The 16,936-nt window shown below is 46.7% G+C and overlaps 1 protein-coding gene and 1 non-coding gene across 5 annotated transcripts in view; one reads left to right on the forward strand and one right to left on the reverse strand.

The window, feature by feature from the left end:
* Nucleotides 1-16,936, reverse strand: part of NXN (nucleoredoxin) — a 162,532-nt gene that overhangs the window by 19,878 nt on the left and 125,718 nt on the right. For all 4 annotated transcript variants that reach the window (XM_081580163.1, XM_081580162.1, XM_081580165.1 and 1 more), the window contains 4 exons: nucleotides 6,086-6,203; nucleotides 3,577-3,710; nucleotides 2,974-3,074; nucleotides 1,028-1,134 (listed from right to left, as the gene is read on the reverse strand). In XM_081580163.1, the coding sequence (XP_081436289.1) occupies nucleotides 1,028-1,134; nucleotides 2,974-3,074; nucleotides 3,577-3,710; nucleotides 6,086-6,203 (460 nt within the window). The remainder of the gene's footprint in view (nucleotides 1-1,027; nucleotides 1,135-2,973; nucleotides 3,075-3,576; nucleotides 3,711-6,085; nucleotides 6,204-16,936) is intronic.
* On the forward strand, nucleotides 2,096-2,226 carry LOC145544009 (small nucleolar RNA SNORA18). Its single transcript, XR_014081235.1, has one exon. It is a non-coding gene; the product is annotated as a small nucleolar RNA SNORA18 (small nucleolar RNA).

Here is a 16,936-nt window from a genome sequence, read left to right on the forward strand (position 1 = left end):
CCCCCCACAAGCTGTGGAGTTTGTGGGTAGATCTTGGTTTGTCTCTTTTTTTCCCATTCCCTATAAAACAAGGAACACTGAGAACTCAAATATTAGCTGTTATCTGTCTAGGGCTGACCAGGATCTGGTACCACTAATACAAACAGAATGAATTTAACTCTTAACAGGCCACCAAGAAAAAAAACCTGGCTAGGTGAAGGCTTGCTGTTTGGTTGCTCAATTGTGTCTGACTCTGCAACCCCAGGGACTGCAGCATACCAGGCTTCTCTGTCCTTTACCATCTTCTGGAGTTTGCCCAAGCTCATGTCCATTGAGTCAGTGATGCCATCCAACCATCATCCTCTGTCACCCCCTTCTCCTCCTGCCCTCAGTCTCTCCCAGCATCAGGGTCTTTTCCAGTGGGTTGGGTGAAGGCTGGGAAAGAGGTATTCATATAACAAAGAATAAAAATGCAGATTGTCTTACTAGTAATCATTATTTCTGAAAACACCATGATCAGTACTTCAAGACAAAGTTTTCAACACTCTCAGGAAATCTGTTCTCTCACCTACAAGGAAGTATCCCCTCCTCAGCCTTTACTCTGAGGCTTCAGGAACAGAAGTACTGGGTCTGCTTTATCCTATTCATGCTCCCAGCTTTGTGGTAATTTATCATCTGCATTTTGCAGATGAGGAAACCAAGGCTCAAAGAACCTAAGTGATGGAACCAAAGGTCACTCTCAGGTCTGTTGACAGGTTTTGACCCAGTCACTTGGGCGTGTTAGCTCTGTAGCCCAAGCATGTCAGAACCCACTAGGCTGGGTGGTGAGAAGTAGCTATCTCATCCAGACAGGCACTTTAAAAAAAAAAAAAGGCTTTAATGAGGTATAATCTACATACCACAAAACCCACCGCATATTTTTAAGATGCTGAAGAATGTGAACATTCATGGAAATAAAGATGTTCTTTCCCCTCCAGAAGGAAAGCCAAAGAGGTGGTGAACCCAGATGAGCTGGATTCCAAGGAGCCCCGGAGTCGGGAAGGCCTACCTTGGATTCCATACAGCCGGTTGAGGCGTGACCGCCGGGCCTCGTCAGTGTAGGGGACTGCGAGCCATGGCATCTCACTGAAGTACTGTTTGAATGAATCCTCGGACCTACAGAGACACACACACAAAGACAAAGCTCTATTACTCCTCAAGGCACCACCACTGGGTCCTCCTCGCCCCCCACCAAGTTGCATCCAGGGCCATACAGACGCTCCAGCCTCTAATCATTGTGCTCCCCGGACGCCAGGCTGTGGAAGGACCAACCCAGTGCACAAGGCTCCACACAACAGGTGGACGCCAGGCTGAAACGCCAGGCGTTTCATCAGACTGCTTCTCTGCAGCCCACCCATTCAATTCATGCTCAGCTTTTCTTTTTTCAACATGGACAGGTCTTCCTTTAATTAGGAGCCTAGATGTTCAGACACCTCCTTCCCCGCAATACTTGTAATCTGTGCGTATAACTGTGATATGCACAGGACACTTTTAATCAAGCATACACCTACGATTCCATGTCTAAGAAACTCTAAGACTGATAAATCTAATTAAGTGATAGAAGCAGATCTGGGGATCTGTGGGGCTAGAATTTGGGGGCAATTGAGAAAAGGCACAGGAGTTCTTTTTTTTAGAATTAAAAAAAAATTGGCTGCACCCCATTGCATATGGGACCTTAGTCCTCCAGCCAGGGTTTGAACCCACACCCCTTGCATTGGAAGGAGGATTCTTAACCACAGGGGAATCCCATGAGGGATTCTTTTCATTGATGGGAATGTTCTATATCTTCACTGTGTTAGTGACACAGGTACATACATTAGTCAAAATTCACTGAACTGTATACCTAGAATGCATGTATTTTACTGTATGTAAATTATACTTCAATAAAGTTGATGTTTTTAATTTATTTTTAAAAAGATTTATTTATTTTTTTGGTGGTGCAGCTTGTGGGATCTTAGTTCTTCGACCAGGGATTGAACCGGGGCCCTTGGCAGTGAGAGCACAGAATCCTAACCACTGGACCACTGGGGAATTCCCAAGTTGATGTTTTTTTTAAGCTTTAAAAAACTGTGACATGGTTGAGGTCTATCCCGATGGGGCTTTTTCTATAAACCTATGTCGTTGAAAACGCCTCATAGAGTAACTATGTAGTTTCCTTTACTCATAGAACTACCTGTTAGATCTGTGGGAAAAAACTACAAGACACAGTAAAAGAAAAAAAAAAAAAAAAACTGTGACATGGCTTCAAGCTTGCCCTAGGGAGCAGAGGGGTGGGCCCAGAGGCCAGTACAACTGAGCATAGCATCATACAGGCATCAAGGATATGGCAGTGCATACAAGGCCCTCAGTGTGTTGGCATCTCAGCAATTCTTCTGTGAACAGGAAGCCTGGTGGCTTGGTCTGAACTGGGGCTGGAGTTTTGAGATGAAGGAAGGTCACTGATGAGTAAAGTCGGCGAGAAGGCAAGGAACAGAGGAAATTGAGGCTAAAAGGCCCTGACATACTCTGGGAAGAAAGTCTGCTCTTCTTGTTTTGTGGGGAGCCCCCAGAAAATGCATGTGGCCAGAGCTAAGAAAAATGAATACAGAGCCAGCTAAGACAGGTGTCATATTTCATTAGTCTCTGGCTATTTTCTTTCCATCCTTCCTCCACATCCATTCACCACCATCCAAAAAGCTGAACCAACAAGAAAAAAAAATGCATCCTAATCTCCAATGCCCTAGGCCAGAAAAAGATGTCCCTTAATACTGACAGCAAGAATGGGTTTTTCTCAGCTCCCCTTTAGACAATTACATGATTAAATATGAAATGTATCTGCCCTTCTGCCAATCATCCCAGATAGGTCTTCCCCAAGCCCTAGCCCCAAGTTCTCTGCTACAGAGCATGTAAGGCAAGAGCCATCCATCCACCTGTGGAAAAGGGGAGATGCACCGCCACCCTGTCAGCACACGTTACCTGTCCGCACTAACAAAGATGATCTCGAATTTCTGGCCTGCCTCCTTGATCTTCCGGTAGGACTCCACCAGGACCCGGGTGAGGCTTCGGCAGGGTGGACACTGCAAGACATGAGCGGGAGCCTGCGGCCTCCGTCCTGCCTTCTCCTACCCCAGTCCCAGCTGCCGGCCAGCAGAGGCCGGTTCAGCAAGACCCACACGGGATGTGGATCACATTTCCAGTTTATGGAAGAGGCAGAAATAAATGTGCCTCTCGTGATGGCAAGCATCTGGGGCCAGTGGGCAGCTGTTAAAACGAATCCCCGAAGGGAATGCGGGGAGCCTCATCAGAATGGGTTAGGAGGACTCCCCTTTTTATTTATGTATTTTTTAGGGGGAAGGACTTCCTTTCAGGCCAGTCCAAAGAAGTCCTTTTCTTGCTGCTAATATCATTCATAATAGTAAGCACCGGAAGCATGCCAGCGATGCACGAGGACCAGGAGAGAGCAGGAATGCCAGGAAATGACATCTGAGCAGTCGCACCTCCAGAAGCCAACCCCAGCTAGTCGTAGTAGTAACATCACTGCTCCCTTCTGTCTGGTTGAAAGAGGGACCCAGCACTCACCCAGTGTGCGGAGAAATAGACTCCCACGTGAGACCCCTCCAGGCTGCTGCTCTCCAGGGACTGCCCGTTATTTCTAAGCAAGGGCCCTGCAATGACTTCCCTGAAGGGTTTAGGTCCCCAGGGGAATTCCAAACCTGAAACAGGCAACAGATGGCGAGAATGTTAAGACTCTTCCTCGGGACCTCTGACCCAAGAGGCTTCCAGGATGCAGAGTGCGACAACTTTATCACCAAATGGTATTGGCTAACATATCCATAGGATTGGCAGCTAAAGCAGGAATAAAAGCAGGACTTGTTCATGGCAGAGCCCTAACTACCCTCAAAACCATGGTTCCTGAACCTGGAGGGTCACAGGACCCATCTACTGGGGAGCTTTTGAAAAGTACAGAAGCCAAGGTTACCCGCCACCCCCTGCCCCGCCCCCATCTCAGGATCCTGGGGCAGGGGTAAAGATGCACGTCCAAAACAAGGCCAAACGACTCTCCAAGTAACTGTGATGATGGGACAGTTGGGGAATCACTGTCTTGGGTATTAACCAAGTATGCGTGCATGCTCAGTCACTGAGTCATGTCCGACTCTTTGAGACTCCATGGACTATAGTCCACCAGGCTCCATTGTCCACAGGATTTTCCCAGGCAAGAATACTGGAGCGGTTTGCCATTTCCTTCTCCAGGGGATCTTTCTCACCCAGGGATAGAACCTGCATCTCCTGTATTGGCAAGCAGATTCTTTACCACTGATGCACCAAGGAAGCCCATTAACTGTGAGTTTCTTTAATTCCAACCCTGGACTCTCAGTGGCTCCCAATTTTACATTTTAGACTCAGCCAGGGAATTTTAAAATCTGATGCTCCTGGGTCCCACCTCCAGAGATTCTGATTCAGCTGGTCTGGGTTGGGGCCCAGGGAACCAAGTGAGAGGAGAATTTCAGTCTAGTGAAAGGAAAGTGCAAAACCACTCAACCCAGATGGTTGACATGCTGATGACACAGAAGCCCCAGGCAGGAAGAGCACACAATATGCTCCTCACTCAACAGAACAGCATTTTCTCACAGGGTGGTCCAGGGACCACTGGCTCAAAATCTCCTGGGGTGGGTGGGGAGCAGGAGGGAGAAGCAGATCCTGGCTGGAAAAGCAGGTGGCTGATTCCACCCTGAAACACATGGAATCAAAAATCTCTGGGGGTGGGGCTGGGGAAGCTGGGTTTTTAACAAGTTTCAGAGTGGGGGTGGTGGTGGTGTATGTGCACGCATGCATGCCTGTGTGTTTACACTTCAAAAGATAAAGACTTGGTTCTAATGTACCTGCCCTGCTTTTACTGAGGGCAATTTTTTGAAGAAGATGAAAATTTTTCTGGGAAAATTTGTGATCAGGGCTGAACTCTGTAATTGGATGAATAAGTGAGGGACAGAAGATCTTATAGCCTTTGTATGACTCCAATGCCCAGGGGAAAGAAACAGGCCCTGGACAGCCTCTGAGTAAGGTGACGAGAGTCACCCAGACATGGCCATCCACCCAGCCGGTCAGGAAAACCAAAGCTTAGGATTTGGGCAACACCAAGGAACGAGGCTTCCCTGGTGGCTCAGATGGTAAAGAATCTGTCTGCAATGCAGGAGACCCGGGTTCGATCCCTGGGTCAGGAAGATCCCCTGGAGAGGGGAATGACAACAGATACCAGTATTCTTGCATGGATAAGTCCATGGACAGAGGAGCCTGGTGGGCTACAGTCCATGGGGTTGCAAAGAGCTGAATTCGACTGAGTGACTAACACTTTCACTTTTTCACTTCAAGAAATGAGGGGCGCTAGGGCCAGGAGAGCAACACGGAGACTGCAACTTTGCTTTGGTAATATATATATTTTAAATTTATTTATTTTTAATTGAAGGATAACTACTTTACAACATTGGCTTGATTTCTGCCATATATCAACATGAATTAGCCATATGTATACATATGTTCCCTCCCTTTTGAGCCTCCCTCCCACCTCACACACTTTCCCACCCTGCTCTAGGTTGTTATAGAGCCTCAGTTTGAGTTTCGAGTCATATAGAAAATTTCCATTGGTTATCTATTTTACATATGATAGTGTATATGCCTGCATGCTACTCTCTCCATTCATATCACCCTCTCCTTCCTCCCCCTGCTACAGTAATATTTTCAAAAGAAAAAAAAAATCCCCAAACCACACAGGCTGCCTCTGATTATGGAGGTGAGAGCTGCTGCTGAAACAGCAATAGAAGTCGGTAGCTGGGCTCAAGCTGCTTCTCAACAGCCTCCTCAGCCCTCAAAGCTAAACTTCCTTTTTCAGATTCCTTCTCCTTTGGCCCATGAATTAAAGCCCCCATGAGGGACATTCTGATCTCTGTAAAAACCTTAACCATGACCTGGAGAATACTATAATTTCATCAAGACAATATTCTCTAGCCAAATAACCCCACACTCATGTATTTCCTTTTTACGCTCTCTACCAACAGGGAGGAGGGCAGGGTGGGGGGACATGGCAAGGTCTTACCCTCTGGGTCATCACGGATCACCAGCAGCCCGTTCCTGCACACGACCTTCCCAGAAGTGGCGTCTAAGAATATGAGCGATGGAATGTTGGAAATTCGGTATTTGTTCCAAAGTTTAAGCTGTGAGAAGAAAAGTTAAAGAAGGTGGTTAAATACAAAATGACAGAGTTCTTTGGAGCCTCCTGAAGTAAGCTGGAAAACACGAAGGTATAGATACATGAATTACTGACTAAGAGCAGGGCTGGCTGGGCAAAAGGGACAAGAGAAGCTATAATCCCACTTGTCCCTGAGGTCTGAGACTGTGGAGGGGACCTTGGGTCTGAGTCCCAACCAGGCTTACATCACAGCAGACACCAACAGAGGACTACACTTGTCCTGGTGGTCTTTTCGCTCCTACCTCCCCCACAGGCTCTGTCTCTAAGGAGCATAATGAAGATGGATCAGGCATTTCTCAAACACAATCAGATATCCACCAGGTGGTTGAGGCAGGAAGGGGGGCTTTTTATTGGTGACTCTCCACCCTATCAGCAGGCAGGTGCTGGGTTGTGTCCCCTTGGCCCCAAGGGAGAAGGGACAAGGGTATCCAACAGGTGACCAATACTGAAATCAGTCCCTCTCCCCACTTCACCAGGTCCCTGCACAGGGAATATCAGTAGTCGCTCTAAGCGTGTGCCACTCGGCCTGCGAACACCAGGGAAGCACAACCCTCAGCCAGCCCCAACCCTCAGTTCCCCGTGCCACTCAAAACAATCCCTGGTCCTTGGCAGGTTCCTGCGGTCAGCTGTGCCAGCTGTCAGAGGGCCAAGGTCGAAGAGGACTGAGGCTGAGAAAGCATGACGGTGGCAGCCCAGGGCGGGCAGCCCAGTGTGTGCTGGCTCCTTGGTAAGCTCCCAGACGTCTGGGTGGACGCTGCTCAGGTGGGCCGCTGGGAACTCTGAAGCTGAACTGCCAAGTCCAGAAAATGACATAATGAAATGAAACATCAAACTAGCAGTGCACCTCCAGAGAAGAAAGAAACAAGGGGAGGCCACAGGATGGCACATTGGTGAGTCACCTGTGAGCCTCCCTTCTGGGGATCTGGGGCCCAGACAGGAGGGCTGTGTGAGGACTGGCAGAACAGGGCGTGGAAGTGTCGAGGGAAACGGACATCAGCCATGCACAGCAGATGGAAAGGCGTGTGTGGCTGTGATTATTGCTTTTAACTCAGTCCCAAGCAGCCAGGGAGTCAGGCAGGGTATCTATCGGACAAGAAATGGGAGGCTTCCTCTGCCTATGGAGACCTGGGTCTTGGCAGGAAGTGTTGTGGGACCCCACCTTTAACTGGGTGGGCCCCCGTTAGGGCTGCATGTTTTTCCCAGCCCCACATTTCTGATGGGCACCTCAAACCAGCCAGGATTTCCGATCAACAGTGACTCTGCGCACACAATTTTCAGTGACTGATTTTGCACCGTTTCTGAGAATCCTGATATAGGATTCAGATGAAACATTCTGAGAGGTTCAACAACAAAACAAGACCATCCTACCTCTGGGATCAGGTTTATAAGTTTGCTCATACAAGGATCCAACCAGATTAATAAAAAAAAGAGAGAGGAGGGGGTGGGGATTAAAATTATCAGATTTTTCTGATTTAAAAAGAAATTATTGGGGTAGAAAAGAAACTATGTAAGAAAATGGGAAACACAGCAACAAAAATTGAGATAAAAATCACCCATGACTCATCAATTATGAAAGCTTAGACGATTTTATATTTCCACCAATGGTAAAATCAGAGCACCCATTTCCTGATACTCTCACCAACTGTTATCACTACCATTGGTTTTTTTTCAATTGGGTAGGAAAAAAAAATGATGCCTTTTTTTTTTTTTTGCTCATCTTTATTTTACTTACTGATGTTTAGGAGATATACATATATCTCACAGTTATAAATACACTGCTTTTCCTGATACTATTTTTTTTTTTTTACAAGAGTGCTGAAATTGTGCTGAAATTCAGTCAACAGATATTATCTGAGCACCTGCTATGTGCCAGCCCTGGTCTAAGCACAAGGGATACAAGAAAGAACAAAGCAGGGACATTTCCCTGACTTGTGGTCCAGCAGTCTCGTGGTTTAGAATCCACCTTGCAATGCAGGGGACACAAGTTCAACCCCCTGGTCTGGGAAAGTAAAATCTCACATGCCACAGAGCAACTAAGCCTGCACATTACAACTAGAGACCCCACATGTTGCAACAAATATCCTGTGTGCTACAACTAAGACCTGATGCAGCTACAACATAATATGAATATAATATATGAATATATATTATATACATATATAGATAGGAAAATAATTTCAAGCACTTATAGGTAATAAAAGGAAGCCAGGGCAGGGTAAGAGCAAAGGTATGTTGGGTGGAACAGTACACATTTTAGTGAGTGCTCTGGAAGGAATCTTTGAAGAACTGGCATGTGAGCACAGACCTCAGTAATAGCATGAAAAAGTCATGCAAATGGGGGAAGGCTGAATGGGGAAGGCAAGAGTGGATGCAGCCAGACAGTCAGGGGCCACAGTGAGGCCAGAAGGCACTCACAGACTGGATGTTTCAGGCCCTGTAGACTGGTAAAAATAACGGAATTTTATTCTAAGCGTACAGTTAGCTCTCCATATCTACAGGTTCCATATATGCAGATTCAGCCAAGTATAGATCAAAAATGTTCAGGAAAAAAAAAAAATCAAGAACGTTCCAAAAATCAAAGCTTGAATTTGCCAAGAACAGGCAACTGTTTATATAGTCTTACATCATATATATAACTATGTGTGTTATATGTACACTGTATTAGGTATTATAAGCAATCTAGAGATGATATAAAGTATACCTGAGGATATGTGTAGGTTATATGCAAATACCCTGCTATTTTGTATAAGAGACTGGAGTACCTATGGATTTTAGTATCTGTGAGGATGTTGGAACCAATCCAGGATACTCAGGGCCAACTGTAACAGGAAGCTGCTGAGGGGTAAGGTGAGTGGTGCAACCTGGTTTATCTTTTAAAAGGTCACTGTGGCTGCTGTGAACAGACAGACACCAGGGGAAGACCAACTGGCGAGACCACTGCCAAGGGCCCAGGCAGGAGGGGAGAGCAGTGGCAAGGACCTGGGTTGTAGCAGCACAGAAAGTGAGGACATGGCGGTGCATTTTGAAGACAGTCAATAGGGGAGGTTGACAAATGGATGTAAGGAAGGTGTGAGGGGAAGAAAAAGGTCAAGGGGGTACTGTACTGTAGCTTGGAGGCTTGAGCAAAAATGTGTCAAGGAGTTGCACTAACCATGATGAGGAACAGTGGCAGAGCAAGAAGTCTGAGAGGGGAAAAATCAAGATAGAACAGTCATTTGAGGTGTCTATTAGACATGCAAGTGGAGACTTCAAGTAGGCACCTGGTTTATAAATCTAGAGTAGGGACTTCCCTGGTGGTACAGTAGTTAGGAACCAACCTTGCAATACAAGGAACATGGGTTTGATCCCTGGTCAGGGAACTAAGATCCCACATGCCGCAGGGCAACTAAACCCACACAATGCAACTACAGAGCCCTCACTCTGGAGCCTGTGTGCCACAACTAGGGAGTCCATGCGACACGACAAAAGATCCCACGTGATGCAACGAAGATGCTGCGTGCCTCAACTAAGACCTGACATAGCCAAACAAATAAATAAGAAAAGTTACTGTTTAAAAAATAAGAAATAAAAAGAAATTCAGACTAGGGTGTGGAGGGTATGAGATACAAATCAGGGATCCTGGGTGCCTACATGCTGTTAGGGGCCATGGGCCCCGGGTGAGGTCATTCCAAGGAGAAGGCATGGCATGTGAGGAAAAGGGAGAGCCAGGGACACCCACGGCAGGCTGAGGAGTGATGAGAGACATAGGAAAAAAAGGAGACTCTGGTGTCCCAATAGGCAGGTGAGGAAAGTATTTTAGCGAGGAGAGTGTAGGTCACTGGGTCAAATGCTGCTGAGATGTTGAGAAGGATGAGAATAGAGAACTGACCGGTGGTCACACATGATCTTGATGGGGTTGGTGGGGGGTGGGTAGTCAGTGCAAGGGTGAAGCTGACAGACACACTGGAATGAAAAGGGACAGCACCTTTACCCAACACACATGCCTACAGTAGGCCTGGGACTCAGACTAGTGTGAGTACTTCCACCAACATGTGAAATATCAAGAGAACAACAGAAAGAAGAAAGGTTATAAAAAGAGGAGAAAATGGCAGATAAGGGGCTGAGGTAGTGACTATAGGCAATTTTCTTTAAGAGTTTTGCTGTAAAGGGAGAAAAGAAATGGGATTGTAGCTAGAAAAACACCTGATGTGGTCAAAGGGAGGGTATTTTAAAGATGGGAGGTACTGTAATATCAGGCTTCCCGAATGACTCAGCAGTAAAGAATCTGTCTGCAATTCAAGAGCTGCAGAAGACGCGGGTTCGATCCCTAAGTTGGGAAGATCCCTGGAGGAGAAAATGGCAACCCACTCCAGTATTCTTGCCTGGAAAAAATCCCATGGACAAAGGAGCCTGGCAGGCTACAGTCCATGGGTTCGCAAAGAGCCGGACGTGACTGAGCAACTAAGCACAAGTTACTGTCATATCATATTTGCTTGGGATGATCTGTCTCAGGTTGTAGTATCCTAGTTACTCTGCTCTGAAACTGTGCAGGAAGCATAGGAATGATCATTCCAACCATGTCCATTTTGATACCTGAATCAGAAAGAGAACCTTGTGTTAGAAAAGTCCCATAGGTCCACTTTGATGATTCTTTTATGCCAACTGGAAATGCCCTAAAGAAATGATCACCAAGATTCATCTCTGTGCCTTTTCAAGTGTGGGTGACATCTCAAGTCCACTCAAGGTTTCCAAAAAGCCCTCTTAAGACTCTGGTTTCATAACCATTTGGGGGTCACAGTCACTTTTGATGATAAAAGCTACATACAGATCCTTTCCCCAGAGGAAAATACCCATATATGAAAAAGTCTGTAATTTCATAGAGTTTGTGAATTTCTTGAAGCCTGTGATTGAACCTGTCTGATTCCAAGAGCTCTATGGACTCCAGAAAAAGATCACCTTCTTTTAATAGTTCACTTTAGTACATGGCTTAACCTTGATTCAACTGGGAGAACTATGATGTTGCTCCATCTTTACTCTTGTCATGAAAATTTCCCCTAATAAGAATCAGCATTTGCCTAAACTCTAAGATGACGAAATGGTGAAAAGGCCGGACGTTAAAACCACGCTATATGTGACTGCCATCTTCCCCAACTAATTGAGAGCTGAGTACCATCGGTGGTCTCTGATTCATCCCTTTGCCTTCAGGATGGTGAAGAACAGAACCACCTAGGACAGAGTGCTAATGTCACTTATTTTTTAAGGATCCCCAAGAAATCAGTTCAAAGTCCTCCTTGGTATGATGTTAGAGTATTTAAATACAGTCAGGAGCATAAGTGCTTCTACATTATCTCAAAGTTCTTCTTGGGAGGAAAAAAATGGTGGTGGAGTAAGCCAACAGGCTTCGGAGGGGCTGGGTCTCCATCGTGCCGGGACGTCTCAATAGATGTCAGTAGGTGACATAGTACTATACCTTGGGCAGGTCACACCTGCTGGCAGAGCATGATCACACACACACCACAGGATGAATATGGAACTTAAACGAGGTAACGTGTGTGGAGACGCTCTGAAAACTAAAGCATTACACACATGGGACACATCATTAATATCTGAATCAAATTTATGCTTATTTCCCCCTTGTCTTGTCAGCATCCTTTTCAAAAATCATTTTCCTGTCAACTCTATTTTAAAGTTAAATCAATCAACCGTAGGGTAGGCTGCATATAAAACTCCTCAGAAAGCGGGGATTTCCTTCTGTAGCTGATGGTCTTTTTGCCATAAGCACCTTCTACAAACACGTACGTATTTGGGGGCCAGTTTTATGTGGTTTGATGTCTTTCCCCCTCCCCTTTTTCTTTCATCCACCTACCATTTTGGATTTCCAGACTTTAAGGGGCATCTGGATATTTATTTTTTAAGCTGATGCTCTGGATTTTGCTTTTCTCTCTTAAGAGAACTCTGACCCCACATCTGATTCTGCTTGAAAGTGTGAAATACCATACAGTCTGCTACCAAGGAGCGTAGGAGGGAGACAAGCTGAGTCAGGAGGTTCCCGTTTGGACCAGGGAAGTGGACTGAGGGCAAGAACTCCTTCCAGGTGGTCAGGACAGAAAAGACGAAGAGCTACTGAACAGGCTCATTAAAAGGACCACAGTGACCGGCACTGCTGCAGGTAGGAGAGACCCTGTGACTTCTCCATCCAAAGCCTGCTCTCTCTCCAGTGACTGTCCAGGCACATTGTTCACCCAGAGTTCATTTCCATGCCACATCCCACCTCCTTTCATAGCTACCCAGAGGCCAGGCAACTCCGAGAGAATGGCTTCCCAGCAAATGCCCAGAGCCTAGAATCCAGAAGCAAGGCAGCGAAGATGAAACAGACAAAAAGAAACAGGAGACAAGATTAGCTCGACTTGGCCAAAAGTGAAAAAAAGGATGACAAACCGGGCTATCGGGTTACTTCACAGTTCCCATTCCTCAGCCTGGCGGCTGGTTCTGGTTAGCGATCCCAGGGCTGTGGTTGGAACTATCGTCCCAGGAATGCTGTCCAGAAATGCTGTTACAGTGACCCACGAAACTACGAAGCAAAAATCAAAAGGGAGGGGATTGGGAACTGGTAAACTGTAAAAATGCAGACTCTGAAGCTGAGCTGATCAGAAACCCTGGTGGGATTAGTCAGCACCCGCGCTTGCCACAGGGAAATGCCACCCGGCCATTTCTGAGAAGCCCCAGCTCCTGAGGGTGACATGGAATCTGCCTCTCATTCGGAGGCTTGGGTCTTGCACTTGACTGGGGGTCTAAGTTGTTATTTCTCAACAGCTGCTGCGAAACTGTGGGATCAAGCCAAAGCTAACACAGATGGAGGATTCATCAGCCGGCCCCTTGGCAAGGTCAGCCAGAACCTTCTCAGGCAGACCCCACCCCAGCCCTTCCACCGAAGGCTGGCCACAGTCAACACCATCCTCTTTGTAAGTAGTCTGTGAAAACAGAGCCTCAAAAGTGTCCCCACCCCTTCTCACAAAACACGACCACAGCCCATTATACATGCAGGGTCAGAGGGAAACGCCCCCATCCCGGGTCCTACCCAGTGTCAAGACAGCGTGGACACTGGAGGCTGCTCAGCACAGGCTCGGGAGCCCAGGTCCAACTATGCTCCTGCCACTTGCTAGTTGGTGACCTCAGGCACCTTTCTTAGTTTTCTCACTTGCAAAATGGAGATGACAGCACCTACATTTCACTGGGCTGTTGTGAAGAGTAGATGTGTAAAGTGTTTAGAATAGGGCAAGGGACTTCCTTGGCAGTCCAGTGGCTAAGACTCCATGCTTCCACACCAAGGGGCGCAGGTTTGATCACTGGTCGGGGAACTAAGATCCTGCATGCCACATGGCAGGGCCAAGACAAAAAGGAATAGGGCATGACCCAGATTAGGTACTATGTAAGTGTTAGCTTCTATTGTTAACATCAATTATTATTGTTGCTGTTATTGTTACTCCAGGGCCATTCTAAATGCTCTACCGGGACCCTGTCCTCATATCCCCGGAGTTAAGACCAAACCTTGCTTCTGAGGCAGGAGTCCCAGTGTGTGATTTGGCCTAAGATTGCAGTTCCCCAGCCTGGTACAGCAGCTGGCCAAGTACAGTGCTTGGCACACATTACCTGGTTCAGTAAACGATGGTGAGCAAATGGAGAAATGATTGAATGGAAGGAAGAAAGGGAGAGAGGAAACACTGTGAACAGGCCAGCCAGACTGGATGCCCAGTGACACAGTCAAGTTGAGCCATTTAAAGGACTTCTTCCTTGTGCTTTTGGGAGACTTGGAGAGGCGTTCCTTATTCTCTTTAAACTGCAGAACACATCACTCAAAGCCAGTGCTGGTGGAATTAGAGCGCGTCTCCCTTTATCTAACAGTGACTCTGATCCCCTCCCTTCTCCAGCTCTCCTCTGCCTGGAGCCAACCCAGAGAAAGGACTGGCGAGATCAAGGAAGAGGTGCAGGTGGGCTGGGCTGGGCTGATTGGAACCTGCACCAGATTATTGAGAAATCAAAGTCCTCCCAGTGGACACATCTCTGAAACTAGATTAACAATCAATTTCCCCTTCACTACAGCTGCGTTTAGAAGGACGCCCTGTGCCCTAAGGGTCGTAGAGCAAGAGGTTTACAAAATAACACATCTACGCCGCTTCCCGCAAAGGGCCAGGTGTGAAATATACCACACGTCCTTCTTCTGAGTCTGTCTCTGCTACTCCAGGCTGTAGTCAAAGAAAAAGACTAGTAGAAGAGCTGGGTAGAAGAGATGTTAGAAATCTACTCTTCGTTTCCCCAGATCTCAGAATGGTAAGTTTTCCAGCTGATTTACAGCTGACCTAGGTGGGCTGTCCAATCCAGCAGAGACTCATCAGGTGTGAATAACATTCAACACTAATCAAAGTGATGCAGGGGACACGAAGCGGGTGAGACACCAGGCCTGCCTTTGGGAACATTACTGTTTAGAAGTAGAAAACTGTAAAAACGGTCAACGTTAAAGCTATTTTACAGCTACTTCTGTACAGGCATTAACACACAGCAACTGCCAGGAGAAGTGAGCAAAAGGGGCCAGAAGGAAGCCTGCTCCATCCTAGTTTAGGAAACGTGCCAGGACTGGCTCTGTGTATTCAATCAAGCACGCTTAACTGTTTCAAACATCCTCCATGAAACCACTGTGATTCCAAGCAGGGGCAGCCCCACGAACCAACAGCTCTGGGCTGAGTTTGGTCCCTGTGGGTCACTCAAATCTTTTTTCAGTACTTCTGTCTATCAGAGCACAGTATGGTGTAGGTAAAATGGTTAAGAACACGGTTCTGGAGCCAGAATGCTTAGGTTCAAATTGCAACTCTGCTGCATGCCTGCTGGGTGACCTGGGACAAGTTTCTTCACCTCTCTGAGCCTCTAATTCTTGAGTAAAGTGAGGATAAAAATAACCTGCTCCATACTGCTGTTGTTAGAATGAATTAATGATTAATATACATCTAAGACTTAGAACACTGCCTGATATATAGTGAGTGTTCAACAAATGTCATAAATGATGATGAGGTCTAAAGAGCACACTGCCATTTCTCCTTGACACCAAGTGGAAAAATGTGCTGACCCCACTAACTCCATGTAGCACCCACGTCAGCTGTCGTTTCTCACTCTGGCAGAGGAAGGATGGGAGAAATAATTTCTCACGCCTTGTGTCATTTTGGGACACCCTCAGACAGAGGACCCAGGCCAGGAGACAGCCCTATAGAGCTGTCTTCATTGTTTAGTTGTTAAGTCGTGTCTGACTCTTTTGCAACCCCGTGGACTGTAGTCCACCAGGTTCCTCTGTCCATGGGATTTCCCAGGCAAGGATACTGGAGTGGGTTGCCATTTCCTTCTCCAGAGGTCTTCCCGAACCAGGGGTCAAACGCGTCTCCTGCATTGGCAGGTGGATTCTTTACCACCTCACCACCTGGGAAGCCCACCCTACAGAGTAAGTGCTGTCTACTCCCAGCCTGGTGCTGTGGGAACATGTTAAATTCATAACAGCCTCACTTTGCTCTGCAAGATACTCTTTTTATAATAGAAATCACTTTGCTGCTAGTATGAGGTGGCGGATCTGATATGCTACTTCTTCCTTTTATCTCTTTATCTAAGAAATGTCTATCCTTGTCAGCAGCCAGCCGTCCACCACACACACCTCACAGGGTGACAGCAAGCTCTGCTTCCGTCTTAACTTGTCACTCCAAAGTGCTGTCAAAGACCTGCCGGTTCCCAGGATGCAGGGTGCACACTGTGCTTCTTTTAGGTCCAACACAGAACAATCCCTGCTCCTTCATCCCTCCTCCAAGCTGACCTCTCTGTTCCAGGGCTCCCCGATCCTCACTGCATCAGCACGGGAGGGAAACACATGTAGCAGCTGGGAGCACAGGCTCCGCAGGCAAGTGGCCTGGGTCTGAATGCTGGCTCTGCCACTTGGGCAAGTTACACAGCCTCTCAAGCCTTACTCTCTTCAATGGCAAAATGGTGTTGTTGTACCTACTTCCTTGAGTTACTGTGAGGATAAGTAATACACATGACGTGCTTAGAACCATCCCTGGCATACAGTAAACACTCAAATGAGAATGCTTCTAATGGGTGTCCTTCCAGATTCTATTGGTATGGAATCTGATGAAATCTTTCTGAACAAAGTCCATTTACGGCAACAAGCCCTGCACATAATCAAACTCCAAGAGCACTTAATAAGCAGCTTTCCACTATTATACATAAAATGGATAACTAACAAGGACCTACTATATAGCACAGAGAACTATATTCAATATTTTGTAACAACCTACAAGGGAAAAGAATATGAAAAAGAATATCTGTATCTATCTATAACAGAATCACTTTACTGTACAGCTGAAACACAACTATAGTTTTTAAAATTCCTTAAAAAAAAGAAAAAGAGGTGTTTGACAATAACAATCAGGACACCACAGGGCCACCAGTCCCTGCCAGGGGGCCCAGAATAATCCACACAAATAAATACAGAGTGGTTTATAAGAGACCTCCTGACAGAAGGTGAGCAGATGGACTCTGATGAAGGAAGGGGGAACAGAGGAGGCTCTGCTTCTCTGGCAGTGGCTCTGGGAGGGGCAAAAGCTCCCCTTCTTCACATAAATACAGACACTTTCCAGACCAGCATCCAGCCCCTGGATCCTTCTTTCTCCTAACTGGAGAGTGGCA

The sequence above is a fragment of the Giraffa tippelskirchi genome, chromosome 3, assembly GCF_054371585.1.
Source record: "Giraffa tippelskirchi isolate mGirTip1 chromosome 3, T2T-mGirTip1v1.2.pri, whole genome shotgun sequence".
Taxonomy (NCBI): domain Eukaryota; kingdom Metazoa; phylum Chordata; class Mammalia; order Artiodactyla; family Giraffidae; genus Giraffa; species Giraffa tippelskirchi.